The 26,737-nt window shown below is 40.1% G+C and overlaps 1 protein-coding gene across 1 annotated transcript in view; it reads left to right on the forward strand.

The window, feature by feature from the left end:
• Nucleotides 1-14,941: 14,941 nt before the first annotated feature.
• LOC116055816 (ankyrin-3-like) overlaps nucleotides 14,942-26,737 on the forward strand; it is a 135,125-nt gene continuing 123,329 nt past the window's right edge. Inside the window, exon 1 of the mRNA XM_035992329.1 lies at nucleotides 14,942-15,781. Coding sequence (XP_035848222.1) covers nucleotides 15,713-15,781 — 69 coding nt within the window. The 5' untranslated portion in view covers nucleotides 14,942-15,712. The remainder of the gene's footprint in view (nucleotides 15,782-26,737) is intronic.

A 26,737-nucleotide genomic window follows, 5' to 3' on the forward strand; every position in this document is an offset into this window, starting at 1 on the left:
GCGGTAAGAGGAGAACGCCATGCGGACCCAAGTTGACTGCCTGAACTACATGTAGCTTGCAGTAGTTTTGCAGGTTATGTGGTCATAAACCAAAGTATTGGACAAATAAAATGTTTGACCTGATGATTGCACTAGATACAAATTCAGGAACATGAATGTCAAAATTGTGCCACATTTCATGGGAATCCACCCAACAGTCGCTGAGCTATTTCAGTGTGAACAAAAGACTTAGTGTCTGACCGACCCACAGACCGACATTGCCATTCTATGTCGCTAGCATGGTTAATATATGTTCTGTTGTCTTTAATAGATGTCCAAAGTTGTTTCCGCCCCTGGTCCCATGGTAAAGGAAAAGAGCATATGCAAGCAAGGGATTTACTTTGATGTCATAAAAACAGATCAAGTTTATTTGGTAGGGATGTGAAAAAGGTAAAATTCCGACATCCTGTTTGTTTCACCTCATCTGTTAAAGGTCCAATGTGTAGGAATTTCTCCCATCTAGCGTTGAGATCATATATCGCAATCAACTCTCTCGCACCACGCAGTTCAAAGTATGTATTGCAGCTACCGTAGCCTTCACGCTTCAAAAAGCCAGTATCTTGCTCTTTTCAATATCCTTTTTCTTTTTCTGGGCGAAGAAGAAGACTCCTGTTCCTGAAATTTGGATTTTGAATATGTGTGGTCCTCCATGTTTCCTTCTTCAAACTTGCCGGGGCTGGGACGGGCAACACAGATTTTGATAATGAACAACTAAAGACGTTACACACTGGACCTTTAAGTACACAGGTTAGAGCTTTGATTGCCATCAGCCACACACCCTTTGGTTTGGCCAAGCCAGTATCCCCTTGTGTCTCATTCACATAGGTCAGTTTGTTTAATTCACATTCTATTTTGTTGTTGCTATTTAGAGTATAGTTATATTTAGTTGACCTCTTTTATAGGCCTAGTTCTGGATTTATATTGTTTAACATTTTCTTGGGTAAATAAAAAACCCTCTTTTTCAATCAAAAACTGTTTTCCTCATTGCCTCAATGCTTGGTCCCTGACACTGTTAACAAAGCCATGCAATAAGCTTTACTAAAGGGTAATCATGCCAAAAACAACAACAATAAAACTATGTTCACTCGTTGCATTTCATGATGTTGTTTCATCTGTTTGAGTGAATGAGAAAAAAATGTGCCTGAAAATGAACAGCCACCAGATCAAAATTATATCCTGTAGTTATGGATGAATGAATGGTGACAAAGTGGAAATATTCAGTGCACTATATGCACAGAAAGATGCTGGCACCTTTACCATGGGGATGCACTGATGACACACAATCTCAAACACAGACATCATTTATCAGAACATTCCTGATTCCTTTTCATACCTGCATGCATGAATGGTTGGACACTTTGATCACCTCAGTGTTGGGGAGAAGATAACACAGAGCTCACAGTGTTCTTTAAGTCATGTTTAAACACAAAAGAGACCCCCCCCCCCTCCCCTTCCCTTTTTAGTCTGTGCTGATTCACGACGGTCTGGAACCAGCCAGCTCTGGAAGCTTGTCTCCATGGAGACAAGGGTGGGAAGGAGAGTGATGATGTTGCTGGCAGAACAGCAGTCCCGAATCAACCATGTGTTTCAGTGTGTTTGTGTGGATGTGTGGGTATACAGGAGACAAACAGAGAGAGAGAGAGAGAGAGAGAGAGAGAGAGAGAGAGGGAAAGATTATATTTTCATCTAAGAATGAAAGGTAATTTGGTTGTCTAGCGTTGCATGCAACATAGCTTTTATCCAGTCAGAGGGTGACTACGTGACCTGTCAAATCTGAGGATAAAAATAAACCGCTTGTATTGAAGTATAGGCATGCTCAACATTGATTGATGGTACAGGTTGTGACAAGCAGAGAGTGCAAACAATTCTCACATTCTCACATATTCAGATTGTAGATAGAAACACAGAAAAACGAAGCAACATTTAACAACTCAAGCTAAAATGTCAATAGGAAGGCTTGGCCCAATTTTTCCTCTCCTTTGAATGTACCGTTTAAAAGGGGGATATTGATATGAGGAGTCTGAGGGGTACATTTGAAAATTTTTCCCAGTGCCTGATTTCAGAGGAACTTAACAACTAACCCATTTAGCAACACAAAATTACAGGAAATCTAGTTTGATAGTTAATAGTGGTGTTTGTTTCAGCGACTTAAATACTGTACCAGAAACAAATGATATGTCTACAGAACTGGAATTTCAGAAAGCAGTTAAGATGTAGATGCACTGGATTTGATTCTCAGTACCTGAGAGTATTTTTTGTATTTGTCAGAGAAAGTATGGCATATGGTCACATTAATTATCCAGTTGAATTCTGCAGTAATTATTGCAAATGCCACGAGTTTGCAGTTGCACACAGAGTTGCAGTCACGACAGTTGATGATGATGATGTGGTACAATGCAGGTGTTGAGTCAAAAAGGACAGCTTTTGTATCTGCCACTTTGTTTCGTTGACCTGTTGTGACCCACATCACTAAAATTAAACTCTTGCTTTGGATGCCATGGTGATGGAGAGGTGTTAATGGCAATTTTAGAAGGCGGTGGAAATGGTAGGGGGGAGGATCGGTTAGTCATTGTTTAGCATGACATGTGTGTGTTTATGAGACATGAGTGAATGACACTTAGTTGGGTAGAATGCCAAAATAAGGGTTTTCTCTAAAGTTGTTTTTGCGTATCAGGTCTGACTTTAGCCCCAAGGAGATTACATTTCCCTTGCAAGATGCTGAAGTTGGATTCCAATTTGGAGCTTGGGTTAAGATAAACGTTTAAATGATATTTTCCACCACTTATAGTAGTGAAAAGTATTAGTAGTATTAGTCATCATAATAAATGCCTTAAGGCTGTTTAAAACCCACTTTTAGATTTGTGAAAACAGATGAGTTATTTCACTGTTTTCTCCATCCAGATAATGTTCTAGTAAAAAAAAAAACACTACCTAGACTTGATAAACCTGGACTACCTTAACACTAAGACTTCAGACCCCTTAAAAACAGTTTAAGATTAAAAAACAGAAAAACAGTAAGCTATTTTACTGCTTTAAACCCATTAAGACCACTTAATAAGGTCTTTCTCAAAACCAACTAAGGACTAAACAACTAGATTAACACAGACATAGAATCACAGTTTCAGGTTGTTATTAATTAATTATTTTTTTATTTGGGGGGAGGGGTTGTTGCAATTTTTGCCTGCATTTGATTGCAGACAGGAGACAAGGGGAGGAGGAGTAAAATGCATAAGGTCCCAAGCTGAATAACCTATTGTGCCTGCTTGACCTAGCTACTTTTAACAGACAGAAGGTAACTCAAAAAGAGGGTTGGGTTTGCAAGTGAGCTAGCTAGCTAGGTTAGCTCATATATATATATATATATATATATATATATATATATATAACATGTTTTATATGTAACGCATTATTATTAGCTGCGCCTGGGCTGTTCGATTACATAGAAACATTCGACTATGGTTACAGCAGGGTTAGCTTGTCATTCCATAAACGTAACGTTAATGCGCTGAAGTGTTTGTAATGAACCTCTGGAGGGCAAAAAAACAAACAAAAAAACTCTAACGTTAGAGGGCTCAAGGTGCAGGGACTAACGTTATCTGTTTAGCCATGATTTGGTGTTTGCTAACAGTACCACCGAGAGAAAAGACAACGTTTTGTTGAAGGTTGAAGGACAACAACCAGACAACAAAAGCAGCAAGACAGATATAAACCAGCCAAACGTGTCACAACTTGTTCAAAGTCCTTGAAGGTAGCACGCAAGTCCTGTTCCCAGTTCCCACCATGAAATATTGGTTCTACTTTTTGCTAATGTTAATCTGCCATTAAGCTAAATGCCCATTGCTGTAATATTATTATAATGAGAAACCTCAAAATATTGACTTAATTTCTCAAAATAAGGACTTGGTTTCTCAAAATAATGACTTGGGTTTCTCAAAATTATGACTTAAATAATGGCGTAGTATCTCAAAATAATGAGATAGTATCTCAAAATAATGAGACTTTCTAAAAAATAATGAGATAAGGTTAATATCTCAAAATAATGAGAAGCTTCCTCAAAATATACTAGGTCATACACTCATTTTGAGATATTAACTCTTTTTTTTTTTAGAATGTTTCTCATTATTTTGAGATACTATCTCATTATTTTGAGATACTAAGTCATTACATATTTTGAGAAAGTTTCTCATTATTTGGAGTTAAAGTCATTTTGAGGTACTACTCATTATAATTTGACTTTGGGATTGAAATCTAATTAACGCTTTTTCTTAACATGTTTTAGGTTAAGTGTTTACACTGCAAAAGTGAACATATAACATTAGATACCAAGAAACGCTGTGTGTAGCCTACATCAAAAGAAGTTGAAGTCAAAGCATGCAATCTCCAGGTGTAATTACAGTGATCATTAACGCCATTCACCACACCTGTGCTTTTCATACTTTGACAAGTCAAAATGTCTAATATTTCAAAAAGCAACATAGTAAGAAGTTAGATAAGCTACTGACAGCTGTAACAAATTAAATAAGTATTAAGGGATAATGGTGAGACAGCTCCAGGATACAAATTGTATGATGTCACTTTGTCTTTTACAAACAGAGAGAGCATCAATGGACGTTGCACCATGCATTGATCAACACTCTGATCAACACTGTGGCAAAAACAATACATTGGGGGTTTATTGGCATTTTTTGCAATCCAAACCTCCAATTACACTGGGGTTTTCCTTTTAAAACTAACATCATGTCAAGCAAAATCTCAAGATGTTCAGCAGATAGCCTACCTAAAGTGATTTGTTCTTAAAAAAAAGCAATGCCTTTGATTCTATTGTGCCCTCACTTCACTGTTTGCCAGAGTGAGCATGTGTAGACGACTTAGCTCAGCAAAAGAACTCCTTTGCTGAAGGGCTGCTTAGGGAGATAACATAGCATAATACATTATGATGAAATTAACCAAGACAACAATGAGTGACGTTTAGAGCTGGAGGGGTAACAGACTTCTAGCATAATCATATTTCTCAACATGCCACTTCAACATGAGGACATAGTGATGTAGTTGCATGGCCTCGGGGGGAAACAAATTACATTTTATACACATAATATTCATATTAATACACATTTTGAGTATAATAAAGCACATATAATATTTACAATATCCAAACAGGAGTCATTCAAAGGGATATGGGTTAATAATTGTATTTCCATAAAAAACAAAATATGGTGTTTCTCCTCTCCGATCCAAAAATGATACATATTGAATCTTTATTCTGTCCTGTGAGTTAAATCACTTTGTATGGTGCCAATTTTGGTCCTAAATGACAAGACCTACCCCCTCCCCTTTTGTTCCTCTCATCACTTCATTCATGAGTGCTGCCTTTGGTTTTGCTCTCTCTGCCCTACATAGAAAAAAACAGATCTCTCATACCGGTTCTCTGTCTTTTGGGAATGCCATCCAGACATTAATGGCCCATTTAAGCAGGTAAATGTAATTTAATGCTGTTTCAAACAAAGTTATGGCAAGCTGTAATAGTAGGTAATGGTTCTGTCTGTGTGCTGACTCACTGGAATAAGTTATCTAATTCCCAGGATAGAATGGCATCCAGATGCTATCTTGTTCAGTCATTCCACGAGTCAACAAGAACAAATAAATCACAAAACAGTGTTGATTGTAAGCATTGTTTACAACCAGCATGTTGAGTACTCATATAACAGTAGAGCTGTGACACTGCAGATCATAGAGCACGTCTAGTGAACAATAATAACGCTAACTACTGTAATTTGTTTGTTTTTCCCCCAGTTGCACAGTCCATGTGTCTCCGCTCTTTGCATTCTCAAGTTTTATCACATGTGAGAATTGGGAATGTTATATAAAGGATTTAAAATACTTTAAATGTATTAAATATTTACTTCTGGAAAAAAAACTGTGCAGATATCAATCACAACACAAACTGTATAGTGCCTGCTGAACATTTTATTTGTAAGGGATGTGTGGAATATGTAACTGTGTTACCAGATGTGTTGTGTTGTATTGTGTTACGAGTTTCACATTACATGGAATCTTTTGAGGTTTAAAAGTTGTCTTTAAAAGTAAAGTATGATCATTATGATCGTTTAGACTTTAATCATCCCTGTGATAACATATAACTAGTGAGCTTTCTTTTGTAGCCCAGTGTAAATACAGATGTTTAAATGAAGCCAGAACTCTAAGCACAGATTGATCTAAAGATTACAGAGATGTTTTTTGCTGCATTGGATAGGAAAAAAAGATTAGACTCGAAAACTGCGGCAGAGAAGAGGCATTATTGCATATGACTATGCAATAATAGGAATAAACCAAAGCCATATCAGTACTATCATACAATGGTCTGCACTTTAACCCACCAGTTAATTGTTGTTTGCCTCCTAGATAGAGAGTGTTATTGTATGTATTTTTGGCATACTGATTTGAGCTGTAAGGCTAGATAAGATAAACACAAGTTTAGGCTGAAGAAGAGTAGAGATGAATGTTTGAATTTTAGCTACATTTTAAAAACCCGCTGCCATAACAATCTTGTAAATTACCTGAAGTGAGCCGTTACATGAACAGACATTTACTCAATGTAAAGCCACACTTTGAGACTGTAGTGAACCTGACTTCCATAACAGAAGCCTCAGTAGTTTTTTCTTTACTGCAACAGTTGACCGAAGACAGATCATCAATCATAAGGGAGCACCGACTGATCACAAAGGCTCTTGTTGTTTGTCAAAGCCCTCCAGCTGTACTTAACATTTCAGTGATCTGTGGCTGTTTTTGAGGTGAATCCTGACCTGGAGAACAGGTTTTTGTCAGGTTTCATCACCTGTCCGAGGAAGCATGTCAAAGAAAAAGAAAAAGTTCTCTGGTAGATTCTTTCATGACGTTTTTCAGACATCACTCTCATCACATGAAAACCTAACCTAACCTAAACCTCTCTCCATTTAAATTTAAAGGCACTAAACCTCACCTGCTTACACTTTACTGTAAATCTCAGGATGAATATGGGTTTCTATGTGCCGTCTCATCATCACTGTACTGTTATTACCTTGCTTAGGTAGTGGTCACTTTTACGTCAAAGTAGTTATTTCATGAAATAAAAGAAATAAGAAAGAGCGTAAGTCTGCTATCTGCCTGTTCTCATACTTTAAGTAACTCCCTTCCTTTGCTTTCTCTGGCAGCTCCAGCACAGTGATACTGGATTGACTAGAGAGATCAGGCAGCCTCTGGACATTGCCATGTCAGCAACAGCAAGGCAAGTGCAAGACTTTTAAGCACATCTACCATTCACACTGTGCTCACTAGATACAGGCCAATAGGACAAATACACATCTTTCTCCCACTGACACTGACACACACGCACACACACACACACACACACACACACACACACACACACAGATGAATACAGATATTTGCCAGTGCATGTTCTGAAACGTGTGAAAAGCCTCTGCACCAGCACCCCGACCATAAAACTGCTAGATGCCTCAGGAGGAAAATCTAAACGCAAAAATCAATAGTCGGCTCTTTGTCATGTTTGCATAGCATGCTGCATTAATTTTCACAACAAGTAGCCAGTAGTGATGGGAGTGCTTGGTACCAGGAACAGTGCACTGAATAATACAATACAACAGTATTGATTTTTTAGAACACTGCACACTGGAAAGCAGAATGCGCCTCTGCCAATTAAAAGACATCATGTTTATTTGCTCTAGGATGATGTGTTTGAATGGGCTTTACAGTATTTGCAGAGTGGATTAAGCGACTGTAAGGAAGCATCTCAATGTTATACAGTTCCACAGATGGGGAAACGAGCAAAAATAATTTTATGAAGGGATACAAACATGAGTATGTTTATAAGATGCATTTCAGTGTGTTTCTTGATTTTGTGACTGTCCACCCGAAAAGAACGGCAACATTAAGTCGTTTCAGCAAATCAACCAAAAACAACATTTGTTTATGTTAAGGTGACAAACATCTTAAACAGCCGTTGATCAGAAAACACTTACATGTGTCGTTCTGGAGAATGTGGTGTATTTGTTATTTCATCTGGAGGACTTGTTGGAGTTGTTGTTTTCAGTTCATGGACGTAAATATTCATGAATATTTCAACAATGTAAGATTCATTGTGCAGCGTCAAGTATGTTGTACTTCCTAATATTTGTACAAGGTGTGCAGATATAAAGAAGACTGTAAAGTTTTTGCTTTGTGGTTTGCTTAGTCTTTTAACAAGGAGAGTTTAAATGTATGTAATGTCCTTAAAAAGAAAAAGATCAGATGGACATTAATGAAGCTAGTGTTTGACAGAATTTGAGAAAATGTACTAAATTGTTCCTCTCCTCAAATCTAAATAAATCCTAAATGATCAAAGCTAAATAAATAGGCGTATGAATCAGATTCAATGTATTGTAGCCCTGCTGAAGATAATCGGGTCGCTTGTTATGCTCATGTTTGTGTTAATATTGGTCAGTAATACAAATGACTCCCCAAATGTTAGAATAAAACCGACAGTAAAAATGGAGCCCTCCTCCCTCAGAGCTCTTTATCAGTCGGGGAACACCTGTCCGGACCTGACCTGATTACAGAGGAAAGTAGGTCTGAATTCAACCCTCATTATTGTCACACATGAAAGGACACAGCTGAAAATGAGCCCCTCACTCTTCTCTGAACAGGCTGGGTGCAGTTAAAAAGAAACTGTGAGCATGTGTATACGTTAGAGCTCGGCAATATATCAATATTATATCGATATCGTGATATGAGACTAGATATTGTCTTAGATTTTGGATATTGTAATATCGTAATATGGCATAAGTGTTGTCTTTTCCTGGTTTTAGAGGCTGCATTATACTGTATGTGTGATGTCATTTTCTGAACTTACCAGACTGTTGTAACTGTTCTATTATTTACCTTTACCCACTATCCACATTACTGATGATTATTTATCAAAAATCTCATTTTGTAAATATTTTGTGAAAGCACCAGTCAACACTAAAATATCGTTGTGGTATCAATATCGAGGTATTTGGTAAAAAATATCGGGATATTGGATTTTCTCCATATCGCCCAGCCCTAGTATAGTTGGTCCTGTATTTCTGTCTTTTAGAGACTCAGCATGTGGGTAGTTTTGCGAATTTGAGTGGCCATTTGGATCTGGGCTCAGTTCTTTTCAGGGCCATTTGTGACTCAGGACTTGGCTGGAGTTAGTGTAGAAGTACACCATTGTTTTAGGTGTGTCTAAGCTTTTCTCAAGTTCTCTAGTCAATCTTTGCTGAATCATCTAATCTATCCATCTATGCTGCTATGACCAAACATATTTATCTTTAATTGAAAATGCAGTTTTAAACATTTGCTTGGCAGGGTGTTAAAAACACATTTTCATGGTGCAGCTTGACTTGGCAAATTATCTATAGATTACTGCAGTAAAACAAGAGCTGGTGTCATAGGCAAATTGATTGGGGTAATAATGGCCGCACTTGCAATTATTGGTTGCAGGTAAACATACCGGTCAATTGCAAAATGTAAATTGAAATGAGATAAAGAAGTACATCTGCTGTTATTCTGTGCACGGCCGTCATTGAATTGATGCTTAGCTTGGTATGATTTATTGGAGGGTTGTTTTCATGGAGGGAGCAGCATTCATCTTATGTGATGATTGATTTCTAGTGGATGGGGCACTGGATTTGTATGGAGCCCCTCCCATCAGGAGCCTGGGATGGGAACCCCCTGTAGAGCTGTCTGTCAGGACCTATTAGGCCTCTGCATACAGCTCATTGATCAGGGACGTTCGATCCCCAGCAAGATGGATGTGAGAAGACACTTCACTGCGGAGGCTTATAGGGTGGCTTTAGTCACAGTCTGGGTAGCTGACATGTCTGAGTTACAGTCGTGGCAGAGAATCCTTCCCAGATTTACATGTACATTAGCAAAGCCATTTCAGTGGAGGTTTTCGGTTAGTGTGGCTTCTTGGATCAATGTACCTTTCAATATTTGTAGCCATGCTAGTGGCCTGGCTCTATTATCTAATATCTCAACAACTATTGGATAGATTGCTGTGAAATTTTGTATCTTAGTGATTTTTATGATCACCTGACTTTACCTCTAGCGCCACCAAACAGGTTGACATTTTTAGATTTACACTTAGGTCTGCTTAGTAGCTGAATGTGGTATATATTCTGTAAATCTTACATACAGGTTATGGGGCTTGTTTGACTGGCTAGAGTTTACTAAGTGTGTTTTAGCCAGAGAAAATGCAATAACAGATTGGGCAAAAAATAAAAATGGTTCAGTAGAGTGTTTGGTATCTAAACAGGAGCAGAAAGAGGAAACTATGACACACATTTGACTGTACATATTTGTCTCTTTCTTTCTGTTCATCTGTCAGTCAGATAACTATCAGTATCTCTCCCTCTCTTTCCTGATGCTATATTATCAGGGATTAGGATGGTTTGGGGGCGCTATGCCCTGCTTCTTTAGTGGATTACTGCAAGGAGAGAAATACTCCTTTTGATATGGAAATCCAACATCCCCACCAAATATAACTCCCCCGCTGAAAAGTGTAGCAGGAATAGTGTGGGCACATGTTTATAAGTTTTGTCAGCTATAGCCACCAAGTAAGCCAAGCCAAGTGTGTCCAAAGATAAATAAAGCTGAAAGTAGTGGTACTATTTAGTGGGTAATGCAGACTCTTAAGAATAGACAACACAGTTAGGTAATAGCTGACATTTTATAAGGAAAATACAAAGCAATGGGATAAATAAACATACATTTTAGGAGCTGGATATTGGCAATGATTTCCCGAATCGATTTGATTCAGAATCACAAGGTACTGATTCGATTGCATTTTAGATTAAATTCGAATTAGGTGAGAACATTTCAGTTATAATATCAAATTTTCTTGGATATAAAAGAGTTTCTCATGCTGTAAATAGTACAAGCAAGAAGCAACCCTCAAATATTTTTATAATCCACCAGGTTAATGTTTATATTAAGAATTGACTGATTGGGGGTATGGTTGCAGTAATATGTTTTAATAAATGGAGATAAACAGATGTGAATGGTTTTAAATTCTGTACGACTTTGTGGTGTATCCCAGTGCGAGGTGTGAGGCTTATAAATCCTAATTAGCATCCGGTTGATGGAGCTGCCTCCTGGCACAATAAATAATAACCGCTGTTGGCACTAAGTCAGAGGAACCACACCCTGAAACACACACACACACACACACACACACACACACACACACACACACACACACACACACACACACACACACATGCATGCACAGCGAACATCAGCTGTAAGCACCCACAAAATCAAACATGTGCACACATCCCCATCAGCTATACTGTACATGCACACTTCATGTCACACACAATGGAGTAGAGAGAGGACATTTCCAGCTGCAGATTAATGTGTGAAGCAGTTGGTAATCTTTCTCTCCTCTCAATCTGAGGTTATTGTAGATGGAGGAAGGTGGAGTGAAGAGAAGATGACAGAGAGGAGCATGATGGTCTCGACTGGAGAACATCATATGTCACTGGTGCTAAAGCTGGTAATCTGTCGTGAGCTTTCACTTGGGTAGAGCCCAGCGTTGGGATTAACTTTATAGAAGGTAAATCCTGGAGTCAAATAGATTGATAGCTTTGACAACTTTGGTACAATATTTTGATTTAATGTGTGCATATATTACACTTAAAGGAATTTGTGAATCAGCCTAATCTCAGTTTCTTTCCACATTTATTTATTCATTCAATAATAATATGTTGGTGCCAAGTAAAATGTATGGCATCAACAGTGCAATCTAATAAATCAAATTTGGGCAACACCCCGATATGGTGATTGTAAATGCCTGATTGTCTTCTTTACTGTCTGCTTTACATTTAGAATGATCATACACAAAACCTCAATAACACCCATTTAACTAGTTTGATTCATGCATTAGTTGTAATTTATGATGTACTTGTTCAGTCTGATTTCATTTAGTGGTTTGAAGTTGTGCATGTGCCAGACAGACAGCAAAGTAACAGAGTCAGAACAGTGTTTCTGTACACAAACAGCAGCAAAGCCAGTGGTGATGGGGAAGAAAACTAAATTCATCACACTCCCTCCATCTTCCTTCTCTAATGAGATGTTTCCTGTTTGCTACCAGACAAGCTTACAAACATTTACCCAGTCATCACATGGAAATAGTCCCAATATCACAGTTGTTGTTTCTAGTTATGTCTCTTAGCCAGGGTTTGTTGAAGAGGAAATGAAAATCTCAATGGAGCTTGCCTATTTAAGTAAAGGATGGATTAATAAATATTTCAGAAAGTAAAGCCTTTTTCCGTGGCATTACGAAGGGTGTGTGCTAATATACTTCATTCTTCATGTTCAATATACTTCATGCTCAATCCTTCATTTGAGCATGTCTCTAATTTGATTTCATTTTGAAAGTGCCCTGCCAGTAGTGTTTGTGGACTGTGTAGGCTTCTGTCAGTTGATTTTACAGTTTAAAAATAAACTTGTCAGTGCTCTCTACTGGACAATCTATGTAATAAAAGACCATGGGCCCTATTTTAACGATCTGAAACGCAAGTATCAAACGCCAAATGCACGTAGCTTTGTGGGCGGATCTCGGGTGCTGTTGCTATTATACCAGCGGGATCAATGACTCTTGCGCCCGACGCAAATCTAAAATGGGTTGGTCTGAAGTAGCTACATTACTCATAGGTGTGGTTTGGGCGTAACATGCAATAAACCAATCAGAACGTTATCTCACATTCCCTTTAAAAGCAGGCGTGCTTGTTCCATGGCAGATTGCTATTATAATGGCAGATTTGCTAGGCGCACGCCCTTAATACATCCATGGGCAGGAGACCAACGCTTGCTATTGATTTTTCTTTTTGACAAAATGTAAATAAAGAAATGTCACAAAAACATACTTTCCGATGTTTTGGGCTCACTCTCACTAAATCACGAGGTTATGAATGCATGGTGATATTTATATCAGACCGAGATTACCTCACTATAGACAATGCAGCTCTTCTGTCTCTCCTCTCCCGTGCTGCTGCTGGGGCATTTGGGTTAAGTGGCATCGGCACATGCAGTTCAACATCACATCTCCTTAAGGCCTCTAATATTTGCTCATTTATGTCATCAACACATCCATGATTCATGGAAATGTTGTGTAAAACAAGGTCCTATTTTTCCTTTTATTTATGTATGGTTTGCAAAAATGGGAACTGCTGTGTCCGTGAGATGAGAGAAACAAAGTGTATGCGTGGTGTCCACACTCTACATTACGGCTTACATACAGCCCTTTAAATAGCATCTGAATTACACGCCACTGACTTTAGACTAGGTTTTTCCTAGTCTGTGGCGGAATTGTTTTCTGAAACTGCAAAATAGCACTGATACATGCGTTGGTGTACAAAGTCAATTGCGCTGGGTGCAAGATAGGGCCCCATGTCTCTAAGTTAAAAATGTTCTTAGCATTTTTGTACTGAAATGTATTGCTATTTGTCGGCAGACAATACGCTGATAACAAGCTATCTGCAACAAGCTAATATCGGCTGATTTATCAGCCTGGCCGATTTATCAGCCTGGCCGATTTATCGGTCTAGCGCTATTTGTCATTGTTTAAGTCATTCAATGTCAGCTGCAGGATTTTAAGTGTGTTTCGACTGAAAATGAAGCACATTTTCAGTTTAATTTGTGTGAATTTGACTGCTGGAGTGTTTTGGCAGTCAGTATTTATTGGCCATAACCAGCAGATGAATGTGATACAGATACTTGCTGTAGCTAGCTATCAATAGTAACTAACTCTCTGTGTTTGGGAGTGTGTCTGTGTATGTGTTTGATTCAGCTCGGCACTTACCAGGATTTTTTTGTGTTTTGTCTTTTGTACATTCTTGAAGTGGAGTTGTGACATTACAAGGCCACTGTTTTTTTGCTTAAGTTGGAACATAAGTTGGTGCATCTTTGCATCTATTTGTGTCCGCTTGTGTCTTTCCATTAAAAAAATATTTTTCTAAAGATACTGGCCTTTATCTCTCTGTTTTGAGGCCAAGGCCTTATTGACATCAAACAGCATGGTGGTGATGGCATACAGCTTGTCAGGAGCAGGAGGGAGGGAAGGAGGGAGGGAGAGAGGGAGGGAAGGAGGGATGGGTGGTTAACAGCAATTTACCCCCCAGAATAAAGAACCTGTTGTTTAGAGGGAAGTCACAACAAACCCTGCCTCTCTGTGCCTCTGTCTGCTTCTCATTTGTTCTTTCATCCTCTCCATGCCTCCCTGGTTTGTCTTTTTCACTGATATCACATTGTCTTCTTCTCGTCCAATCTACCTCACTCCTTCCCATCTCCTCTCTCCTGTCTGTTTCACACCCCTCCTCCTGATCTCTCCCTCTGTGTCACCCAGAGCTTTTCATTCCCATTTCCTCCTTTTTTCCCTGATCCACTTGCTCTCCTCCTGCCTCATTAGCTAGATGTTTCATCAGTGGGGAGCTGTCTTGCTGTCTTTTTGAAGTCTCTCTCTGTCTGTTGAGTCAGATAGTTGGATATTGTTTGGATATTATCAACCTTGTGTGCACGTCTTCTCTACCCTACGCCTGCCTGCCTGTCACACACACACACACACACACACACACACACACACACACACACACACACACACCTCAATCAACCCAGTCAGTCAGTCAGTCAGCCAGTGCCGGGTGCTGTTCTGTTCCAGTTTCCAGTAAGCTGATCCTGCTGGCAGAGGCTAGTGGAAGACTTCCTTTTCTGGAAGGACCTGATGCATCATGTTAATGATCCTCTCTCTCTCTCTCTCTCTCGCTCTCTCTCTCTCTCTCTCTTCCTCCCTCTCTCTTTTTCCCTCTGTCTATGTCTCTCTACAGGAGAGTCTCATTTCATATCACAACGTCTGAGCAGGGAGCGACAGCAGAAATCCAGCTGGCTGAGTGAAGAGACTGTGTGGATCACGCCTCCCTCTTCTGTCTCAGCCTTACGCTCTTTCTCTCTTTCACTAACACCATTTCACACTCTTTTCCCTTATTCCCTCTTTTACTTTCTTTCTGTCTTTTCTCACTCTGTCTCTCTTTGTTTTTATCTCCCTTCCCATTTTTTTGTGTCTTTGTCTCTTTCTCTTTTGGGAGAGTGTCTCCACACTTCAGCCTCAGGTAGGCAGCTCCACATCCAGCCGGGAATACACTCCTTCAGTCTCTCTATTCTTTCTTTCTTCCTTCCTTCATCATACACATCAACATCCTCCTCCACCTTCTCATTTTCCACCTCTATCTCTCTACTCTCCTCCTGCCTCCACACCCTGCCTCTGAGTGCGCTGGAGAGAGTCGCCAATTGCGCACGGCAAAGGCAGCAAGTGGGAGTGGACCTCGGCGAACTAGCTCGCAAGCGTGTGTGAGTGTGTGTCTGTGAACGTGGAAAGGAAAAGGAGAGGAGGAGGAGGGAGAGAGCATCAGCACAGTCCTCCCAGTCTCTCCTCTCTTCACGCGCACTCCCACTCTGCATGGAACAATCCTTCCTTCACAGCTTCTAAATGGACATTTCTGTGGCAACGATTCACAGTGAAGACAGCAGCTGCTTGTCGCTCCACTCCACATGCTCCTACATGCTGGATTAAAAAAAAAAGTGAGGAGAGGAGAGGTACAGGGGGAGATCACTGAACATGAGTGAGGAAGCTAAGGAGAAAGCAGGCGGTGGGAAAGCAGCCCATCGCAAGAAGAAAGGCAAAAAGGTATGCGAGAAGAAGAGCGTTCTTTGTCTTGGTGTGCTTGCTTTTTACTTAGTTGTTGCTTAGATTCAGCAAAATATGTTTTTTTTTGTGTTTGTAAGGGAAGTAAGAGGTTGTTGGATGAGGTGAGATTAATGTGTGAGGTTGATGAACCCATTACAAAGTGACTGAAGGCGTGTTTGACCATGTTTTTATTCATACTGATCGAGTCTTGATTTATCAGCACATATCAGATTGAGTGGGTTTGTATTATATAAGAGACAATTTATTTAAAGCACAGCCTGTACACCTGGTTGTTTTTCTGTCAAGTGTTTTTATTTTATTTTAAACATCTTTCTTCCACAAGCTTGCAAGTGTCTATGACATGCGGAAGAAATATTTGTTTAGCCTCACCTGGAATGCAATTAAGCCCGTTGAAAAGCCGTCTGTCAGTCACCAGTTATTATTATAATCCTGACGTTGCGACTGGTCGGTCTGGTTGTTTTGCTGTGGGTGATTGGCTGGGGGAGCAGTGGTATGTAAAGTGGAGAGAGAGTGTGTATAATGGTAGGCAAGGGGATGTCCTCAGGGGTTAGGGTGGGGGCAGCTGAATGCACACAATGCACAGGCATCTGTTCTACTGTCAAACTCCTCCACAGCTGTGTATGTGTGTGTGTGTGTGTGTGTGTGTGTGTGTGCGTCTGAGACATGCATCATTTTCTAGTTGTTTTCCTCAGGAGTTGTTGCAATTGGTTGTTATTATGGCTTTTAATTGAAGGTGTTTGGAGCCACAGAAACATGTTTTGACTTATGAAATGGAATGTGTGTGTGTGTCTGTGCATGTGCTCACATGTGTATACTTATATATGATTTTCAGCTTGTGGTTTACAGTTAAACACCTTTAGCATGTAAGTTTGTGGTATAAGTATTACTAAAGCACGTCTCTGGCCTGCTCCTGTGCCTCCCATGCTGTTCTGTCAGTGGGGCTAGCTTATGATAAATGTGTTTTTGTGCTGAAAGCCACTGATCATACACAAACAATGTCACAAAATACACCCGTTCATATACACACACACACACACACACACACAGAGTATTTTCTAGACCATTTGAGCTCAGATGGGGCTGGAGCTACTTTCGAGGTGGCCCTTGAGATCAGGGATTTGCTGGAAAAGGAAAGACCAAAGCAAAGCAGAGAGTCATTGAGAAAGAAAGTGATTCTGTGTTTGCCATTAAATAATTTATAGCTGCTGTGATATGTGTCACCCTAAGTGGTGAAGCTGTCAGCCTGGTTCCTCAATGACAGCAAAAGACAAGATGTTCAAAGTATTGACTTCAGTAATGAAATGTTGACTCAAAAGACTGTCACACAGTTAGTGGTGGTAAGGCTGTTGAAATGTACATAAGTTGAACAGAAAAAGTTGAACGGTATGATTAAAATACAAATAATAAAATATGTAAAAGGATTATGAGCTTATTTTGCGTATAAGCCTAAATGTCGCCGATAAGTACAGTAACAAAAAAATGGTACTACAGAAATGATGTTTAATTTTAAATATACTGTATAAACTGTCTAATACGTAGTTTGAGCACTCACAACTTGATTTTTACACTGTACAATGTTTGTCTATGTGTCTATGTTTGTCTATGTTAAAGTGACTATATGTAACTTTTACACGTTTCTGAAACTGTGTAATGTTCCATCTAATGATCATAAATGACCTGTAACAGCAAACGAGACTAACAGTGAAAAGAACGCTATTTTATATAGTTTTTATTATTGCCTCTGCCCGGGTCCGATTTTTCCCGCGAAGTCACAAAATGATTTACGGCAGGTAGACGGTGCTACAGAGCACACATCGTGAAGGGTCACTGATTTTGGCTGAACACCGGAAATGCCTGTGTTAGTGTATCAAGTCAGGTAAAAGGTAGCAGGAGATGTCTTTATGTTGGCCTAATTGTATTTAAATTTGATTTTAGAAGTTATCTGCTGTAGTTACGGCTGATACTGGGGCAGGACCATCACAGAATAGAAGGAAATTAAACAAAGAACAACCAAAAGCTAAAAGGGAAAGTGAAAGACAACGGGCGAAACCCGAGTCAATCTCGGTCGGGCTTTCAACAGATAGAGACAATTACGGTATTGTGAATGATTCAAAAACGTCCCAGAATTGGCCCTCAGGTATGTAATATGTCTATTTCATTCATAAAATAACTTTACAATACGCAATGTGGTTCTAGTCAGTAGCCAACATTAAATTACGCCCCCCTTCCATTTTGTGCCTGGTTTTATTTATTTTCAATCCATGTTTGTGTTGGCCTACTATTTCTTTTCCCTTGTCCCCTTGTACTTGTGTAAAGCGTCCATGGGTTTAATGAAATGCGCTATATAAGTTATTACTACATTGGTTGCTATAACAATCTCTTAATGCTTTGGCTCGTGACACAGTGAGAGTGATACCCGGTTTAGCTACTTAGATACATCCAAAGTAGTATCATATGTAACACTTGAAATGCAATGATGCATCTGTAACGCATTCTCTTCTCTGTCAGAGCAAAATATTCATCGCGACTATATGACCTCTCGGTAATGCTAACTCAGTAATCTATACAGCACCGTAAAGAAAAGACCTTTACGACAGCAGGTGTGGTAAAAACACTACCGCTTTTGTCCATAGCGGCCGCTAGAATCAACACAAACTGAAAGTTACATATAGCCACTTTAAAGTGCCCATATTATGAAAAAATCACTTTTTCTGGGATTTGGGGTGTTATGTTGTGTCTGGTGCTTCCACACACATACAAACTTTGAAAAAAATCCATCCATGCTGTTTAGAGTGAGATACAGTTTCTGAATGTGTCCTGCCTTCAGTCTCTGGGTGAGCTGTTCAAAATCGGCACGGCTTGTGATGTCACAAGCTGAAACGAGCAGGCTAACCGCAACCATTAGCTCGTAGCGTTAGCGTTAGCATGCTAGCGTTAGCGTTAGCATGCTACCTCGTTCTCAATAGCAAAGCACTGCTACAACACACACAAGTTCACCATAATCTACAAAAGAACTACTTACACGTGCGCCCTCATTTAGAAGTCTCCCAGCTAATCCTGCCTTGTAACTGATCGAAGTTGTAGAAACAGCCTTTCTTTTACTGTCTATGGAGCTAGCTAGCTGACATGATATACATCTGAGCTACTGCACATGTGCGAGTGCAATCAAAGATAGTACAGAAGAAGAAGAAAAGAGGTCTCACTCTGTAGCTAAAACAGAGACCAGCTGAAAAGAGGAGCTGCAGCAGTGAGAGAGAGCACTGCAGTACAACAAAAATATGGTGTTTTTTGAAAATGAAACCATGTAAACCTATTCTGGTACAACCTTAAAATACAATTATGAACCTGAAAATGACCATAATATGGCTGCTTTAAAGAAAGAAAGAAAGAAAGAAAGAAAGAAAGAAAGAAAGAAAAAATTGATGAATATTGGCCAATCAGAATCAGATGTGTACACATAGTAATTTGACTCCAGTTTTTCTGATGCTCTCGATGTACTTGCACAGAAATAGACATACAGCTAAAAGCTAGGACAACAAAGCTGGACAAAGGTCCAATATAATATATCAATAACAATAGTATTTGTAGACAGTAAGACAATAGTGCAATGGTGCAGAGTGCAACGGGTGCTGGAATAATTATGGGATGCTTAATGTAACAGGTTGCTTTCATATACATGAGGTTGGTGGACATGACGGTATTTACAGCGTGCTTAGATTTATATTTGACAGTAATGATATTTACACAAAAAAAACTGGATATTAAAACATTCAGATTGTATTATCGAAGTATCGACATCAAGCCTCAGAAATCCATTATTGATTGGGCTCTTCTTCATTACACAGAGACATGTAAGTTTGAATAATGTTTAGGCAGAACATTAGTTTGGAACATCCCAATATTATGAAACCTCAATTCTTCTCAACATCAACTCCATTTCCATTGGAAGGAGATTGGGTTAAATTCACCAATAGGATTATCACTGAGACCAAAAGTTCTCCGTTGATGTATTTTCCCCAACCAGCCTTGGCCCGTTATCTCTCCCACACAAGCTCCAGAGTGCAGCAATGAAACTGAAAACAGCGAAGCAAAACAATGCATATTAATCCTTTTTAAATATGAATGTTATGTGTGTGTGTGTGTGTGTGTGTGTGTGTGTGTGTGTGTGTGTGTGTGAGTGCTTTACTCAGTGCCATGTGCCTGCCAGATCTATGCCAGATGTGTTAATGATTGTAGCTATGGCAACTAGTTTCTGCTCTGAGCGAAAGATGTCGAAGGTGAGAAAGAGAGAGAGTGAAGAGGGGGTGGACTGGTGAACTTGCTGGCTAGAACAGAAATATATTTTTCATGAGGCAGCTGCTGATGGGGGAAGCTCAAGGATACAATCAAACATCTTTTGACTGAAGGTCCCAGACTTATTATGACGAGGGTCGTAAATCAACGCCAGACACCATATTGTGTTTGCCTTTTTTGTGCTTATCTATGTATGTGTGTGTGTGAGTGTGTGTGTGTGTGTGTGTGTGTGTGTGTGTGTGTGTTTGTGTGTGAGTGTGTTTAAGACAAGCATCTGTGTATTTGTATTTGATAGAGAGTTTGTGTAGCACTTTGATGTTTCTTCAAATGCTCCATGATCTCAGAGAAGCTTAATGATAAGAATTTGATGTAGCGATAGGGATAATGAGGTTTACATAACAGGCAGACACACAAACACACACATAGTATTAACAGGAATTCAGTTGTATATATTCCCACCACACAGAAGCTGCTGTTGGGTCAAGAGAAACTCTTTTCTTGAATATTTGTAGCGTGTGTGGGTTTGTGCGTGCATGAAGTACACTCTTGTCTCTGGACATCTGGTTTGCTGTGCTCTGTTAGGTTTTAGTGTAGTTAAATTGGACATAGGAAAGTTTTCTAGCACAAAAGAAGATCACAATAAGGGAGAAAAAAGAGCCCCAGGGGACTTGTAGAGAAGTATCTCACTTCCAGAATCCTGATTACTATAACTAAGCTCAACAAAATTCATCTGCTTGACTAAAGGAAGAGAGAAAAGGGTTATACTATCAGGTCACAAATAAATATCATCCACCCTGATCTAGAGACTTATCTAACTGTTCAATATGTTTATGTACAAGCCTATACCCAATAAAGAGCAGGCAAATAAACTGAGAAGTATAAGGTTGTTGATTATTGTGGATCTGGTGTGAGTTTGTGATTTAGATTTAGATTGAAATGAAACTTAGATGGAGAGAGATAGTGCCAAAGATAACTGTACAGTTTGCCCACATCACTGTCTTTTCTAAATACATTTTCTCAGCAAAGTAAGTTATGTAAGAGCCGCTTACAAACACAGCTTTAAAAGCACCATTGTTTTTCCACGTTTCTATCTTCCAAAAATAAGATGCCCTCAACTGCAAGATGTCCGTCAGGAAAATCCAAGCAGAGCAGATTTTAGTGTTTTTGTCAAACATACTGATGGAGGGAGACAGTTGAGAAATGTGGTATCAGACAAGCCACTGTTCATATTTCTCCACAGTCAGTAGATTCTGCTGCCACTCCTCACAGTATATTTCACACTTACAAAACAGCTAAAAACGACACGGAGAGTTCATTCACTTGTTGCTTTATATTTGCTGTAAGTGACATGGAAGCTTTTATGAGCCAGCTGCTCCCCAACTGAACGTTTAATTTGAAATGTTGTATTGTACTACAGATAAATCAGCAGCAAAAATGGACCGATGACTTTACCTCATTTACCTCATCTTTTCATTGGACTGTATACACGTCTCTTTTGTGTTGCCTCTGTTGTCTTGTTCCTAATGAGACAACCAGGCAGCCAGGCTTGGGCAGCTCTGTTCTTTGTCTTGGATGGAAAAACCCTGCCAGAAACGGAGAGCCCCGCGTCTGGAGGACTGGTGAAATAAGCTGTTCTGTGATAGTGCCTTCAAAGAGAAATGGCACATCACATCCCATAGATAACAGCAGGGCACTGGTGAATGTGCTGATGGAAGATGTGAAGTGCGTGTGAGTGCATGTGTGTGTGGAGAGAGACTAAGAGAGAGCAAACAAAGTGCTGCTTTTGTTTTTCAGATTAGGCTAATGGACTTGGCACTGAACAAATCCTTAAGAGGGGTAGGTAATGCTTCATGGGCAGTTTGGGAGAGAGTATGTAGAGAAAATGTGTGTGCTTTAGGGGGCATTACACATTACAATAAATACAGTATACTGCTAAAGAACGCTGAAACAATTAGTAAACAAAAATAATTGGCAAAAACATTTGATAACCAATTAATCATGTCAAAATGTCAAAATGACACATGAAAAAGCTTTTCAGATGTCATAAACAGGGTCTGAAATTAGCACCTGCCAGATGTGGGTAAATAGTTGGCAAATCATGGCCATCTGCCATTTTTAGTATGGTTGGCGTATGATTGGATAGAGCTACACATATGAAAAGTTGCTTGCAACTGCTTTGACAGTCGAAGTTCACCGAATTCTAAACAATAACCATCAATAAAAAAAAGTGTGCACACACCCACGTGTTACTGTATCAACTTCACCAGCTACATTGCGTGTCAATTTCGAAGACTTATTTTGAAGGAATAAGTGTGTGTTGTCGAGCGAGAGAGAGAGAGAGAGAGAGAGAGAGAGAGCGACGGTGGATGGCTCAGGGCAGACAGGTGGTGGTGATCAGAGCAGAGAAGAAATTAGCAGTAAAGTTGTCAGGTGATAGTTAGTCTATATCCACGACGTTCCACTTCCGGGATTGTTCAGGTGCCGGCAGAAAATTTATTTTGACCGGATGTCCCTCACCTTCCGCTTTCTTTGTGTTGGCATTTTAAACTCCGGTGGATTTATGAGGACTATGCTTAACTGCTCTTCAGATCTCTGCAGGGTAAATCCAGACAGCTAGCTAGACTATCTGTCCAATCTGAGTTTTCTCTTGCACGACTAAAACAACCTTTGAACGTACACGTTCCACCCAATCAAGTTCCTTCCCGAGGCTATTTTGCGCTGTTGCTCCGTGCGGCGGATAGCACCGCCCAAGACAATTGTGATTGGTTTCAAGAAATGCCAATAAACCACAGCAGGTTTTTCTCCCATCCTGGAATGCTGTGTGGACTAGCCTGACACTCCTCTGCAGTGCTGTGAAGGAAGGTCTGGCAATCAGGACTAGGTGGTAGTTAATGTACACTGTATGTTTCTGTTTGTCCACAAAAAATTGCTGCAGCTCCTCAACACCCAAGTAAAGTTCCTGTATGTTGCTTCCCAACGTAGGCCGGCACGTTAATGTATGTGCGTGCAAAAAGAGACCCTGGCCATAAATGTCGAACTATATTTAACTTGTTTTGGGTATGATGCCAAGCTTGTTCCACAACCTTTTGCAGTAGCACACACACATAGAACACAAGAAAAAAATATTGAACTTAAATATTGATTTTGGTATCGGGCCCCAAAAAATCCTGTAACCTGGATTCGCCATCACATCACCTCCTTGACATTCCTTGTTTCTGCAGCATATCCTGGGTGCACCATATAAATGAGATGGCTTATATTAAAACTGTACACATGCACATGCTGCTTCAGAATGTGGAGGTGTGAGCAAGTGCACATGTGTGCTCCCTCTGTAGGTTTATAAATGTATGCATGCATGTGTGTAGGTGGGTGTATTCCTGCCGTTTCTGTGTGGATGTGTGTTTGGGGAGGTAGGCGTCACAGAGCCCGGGCACAGCTGCACGCCCTGGGGAGAGGGCAGAGGGATCAGCCTGTTAGAGCTCCATCACTCTCAGATGAACTGTCTCTGTTTCTTTCTGAGGGAGGGAGGGATAAAGGGATGAGGTAAAGAAGAAGACAAGTAGCCAGGGGAGAGAGGGGTATGGATGGTAGAGAAAGAGGTGAAATAGAGAGAGCTGAAAAGACTGACTGAAGACAGAGAAGTGCGAGTGAGGTGTGAGCTGCGGAGTGACAGAGGAGGTGTGAAGGAGGAGTGTTTCTGTCTCTGTCACTCTGGAGACTGCTGTAGGGGAGGTTTGTGGGGCCAGTATGCCTAATCAGGGGTGGTTGTCGGTTGGACTAACAGCTTCAGAAACCCCCTTCCTCAACACTTTTCCGTCGAAATTGGGAGGGCTTTCCAAAACAGACAATCTGACATTCTGATTCATGCCCACTTTACGCATTGGTTGGCCAGGTACGTTCAGGTGAGAATGTTAGTAGGGTTTGAACTTCTCCCTTAAGCTTTCTTTTTCATTCTTTACACAACAATTCTGTCACTTTTTGTGTGTACTGATGAATGCAACACCCTGAATGTCTTTGAGGAGAGAATGTGCATCATTTTCCCCATATTTAAATATTTATTGCGTTTCAGCACTCTCTTTGACGGCCAGCTTTTCACTACACCTTTGAGTGTTGCCTTTGAACAGCTATAAACATTTTGCCTTCTGATGTGGTCCAATGACACATTGTACAAACCTTTTGAGCATACCCCAACCCTTATTAGTCCTGTATGAATGTGTGGCTCACTGGTTGACTGGTTCACTTGCTTACTAACCAGTAATTTGACTGATTTGCTAATGGGTCGCTGGTTTAATCACAAGTCAGTTTTCTGAATACAAAGCTGAGGCAGCTGTTGTCATGACGTGTTCATACGCTCGAGCAGGCTTAGGTATGAAGTACACAGTACACACAAACAGAAATGTGCATGCTCACAGAGACCACAGAAGTAGAGAGGCCATGACCAACTAACAGACGTAATCAACAAAAAGGCCTAACAAGGCCTCCCCACTCTTCCATTCCCCCAAACTCGCCCCCTCATCAACAACAGCAAGCAATTTGAAGAAATGTCTTAGTGAGTTTTTTTTATGTTCTGTAGGCGAGAATTAATCAATACCAGTGAGAGCTCAGCGCAATTCAAAATGAGCTTCTCTACCCTAAGAAACAGCTAGAGCCAGTGTTGGGCTGTTATCAGGTATTGGAATGCTTCTGTCTATTAAAACATGTGATACCCCTTTGTAATTAAGAAAAGGTCATACCTTAGTCTGGAAATTAAACTTCCAGAGTGCTGAATAATATTTTGGAAGTGCTTTTAATTAAAATACAGAATTACAAAAAAAACAGCCATTTAATATGAATGAAATCGCTGAATCACCCCCAAATTTGAATGCAAAGAAGCCTAACATTTTCAACCCTGGCTGCTTGGTGACCCAGTCTGCAGTGGCTTTGAGATGTCTACAATGTTATAATGTGTGCCTTCATATCCCAATACTATTTGTCTCTGCTGGCAGTCGCTGCTGCCTGAACCCTGCAGCCTCTTCCGTTTCCCACAGCTCCGTCCGGAAGGCTCTTTACATCTCGCTCTGTTGTGCTCTTTCCATTCCTCTTCTCCTCTTTTTCCTCTCTTCTTTAAAAGACTCCACAGTGCGAGTAAGTAATGGAAAACAAGAGAGAAAAAGAGAAATCGAGAGTTCCACTGTCAGATTTAGAAACCCCTTTTATCGACTTTGGGATCCTCCTTAAGCCTCTCCTGGCTCGGTGTCACCATGGCAACTGTTAAATGCAACAGAGCACGACAACAAAAGCTTTTTGTTCTGTACCAAAAGCAATAACAGTGGTTTATGCTCACTGTGTTGTCTGCTGACCTTGTTGTGACCGCAGCGGTGTCTCACCTGATTTCTCAATTATTTAACATCAGTGGTTTTACTGTGGCTTTCGTGACTGTATGAAAATTGACAAAAACACAGTATGCAAACAGTTAAAGTTTACTGATTTATTTTTAGTCCATACTTAAATTAACTGAGTCACAGAAGCACTGGCTGTTAATTGTTCTCCCCCAAAAATTTGCACAACAGAAATGGATGTATGAGTTGCTAATAATGCTTTGGTCATGATGCAAGGAGTATATAACATCCAAACTATTGTGTGAGAATTGACAAAGATCACACTATTCCCACACTAATTCCCCACAGTAAAGCATCGGGCAAGAGACTTCTTGTCACGTGATGTAAATTCCTGTTTTTCATGTTTGATGTGCAGGCTGATTGTGTTTATTCACAATAAATGCGTACAGCAAGCTGTGGTGGGTGAAAACAGTCTAGATTTCAGTTTCAGATTTCAGAGCAGTCCTACCAGGACCTGAATGGTGCCAGTGACAGGAAACCCAATGTTGCTGAAATTAAAAGAACTTAAATTACAATTGAATTAACTGAAAAGAAGGGGGTCTGCATCCGTCACTGTTGCTTTGGTTCTCAGGTGTTGTTTATTTGAATCAGATCATGTATTGTGAGATTGGGAATACATCCATAGTGAAGCCAAGCCAGATGGCTCACCCCTGCTTCCGCCATGGGATGAAGAATGAAAGCTTGCTTGAGAATAAAATAGGTAAATGAAATGAAAAATGAACTGTGTAATCCCAGGCAGAGGAGATAACTGCAGTCTCTCCCAAAAAAGGTCATGTGTTTAGACCCTTCTGCTGGCTCTCAGCTTGAAGATGCACTTAACAGCAGGATCTGGCTTCCTCTGAAATTCAAATTGTCTGACAGATCGCCACAGAACTGAGTCTGTGTTTTGAAATGTAGCAGTTTGCCAATTCAGCACTATTCATGCAAAACTGTTGCCGGAAATCCAGGTGAGTGAGGTGAGGGAGACATCCTGGAGACATGCTGTATTAAGCAGTATTTCTTTTGAGTAATTCATTGATGCTTTTCATGGTCTAGTGTTAGTGTCTAGATTTGCATGTTTCAAACCAACACTGGCCCCTCGAAATTACATTTACATACTACTTATTTGTTTTAGTTACATTTTGATGCCTGGACATGCTTGCTGCCTGGAGGTGGTCAGAGTGGATTGTGTGTTAGAAAGCACAGGGGAGACGGGGTTCACATCAGAAGTCCCGTGTTTGGTTAGGTTTAGGCAACAAAAGCACTTTAAGGCCCAGGAAAGATC

The sequence above is a fragment of the Sander lucioperca genome, chromosome 15, assembly GCF_008315115.2.
Source record: "Sander lucioperca isolate FBNREF2018 chromosome 15, SLUC_FBN_1.2, whole genome shotgun sequence".
NCBI lineage: Eukaryota > Metazoa > Chordata > Actinopteri > Perciformes > Percidae > Sander > Sander lucioperca.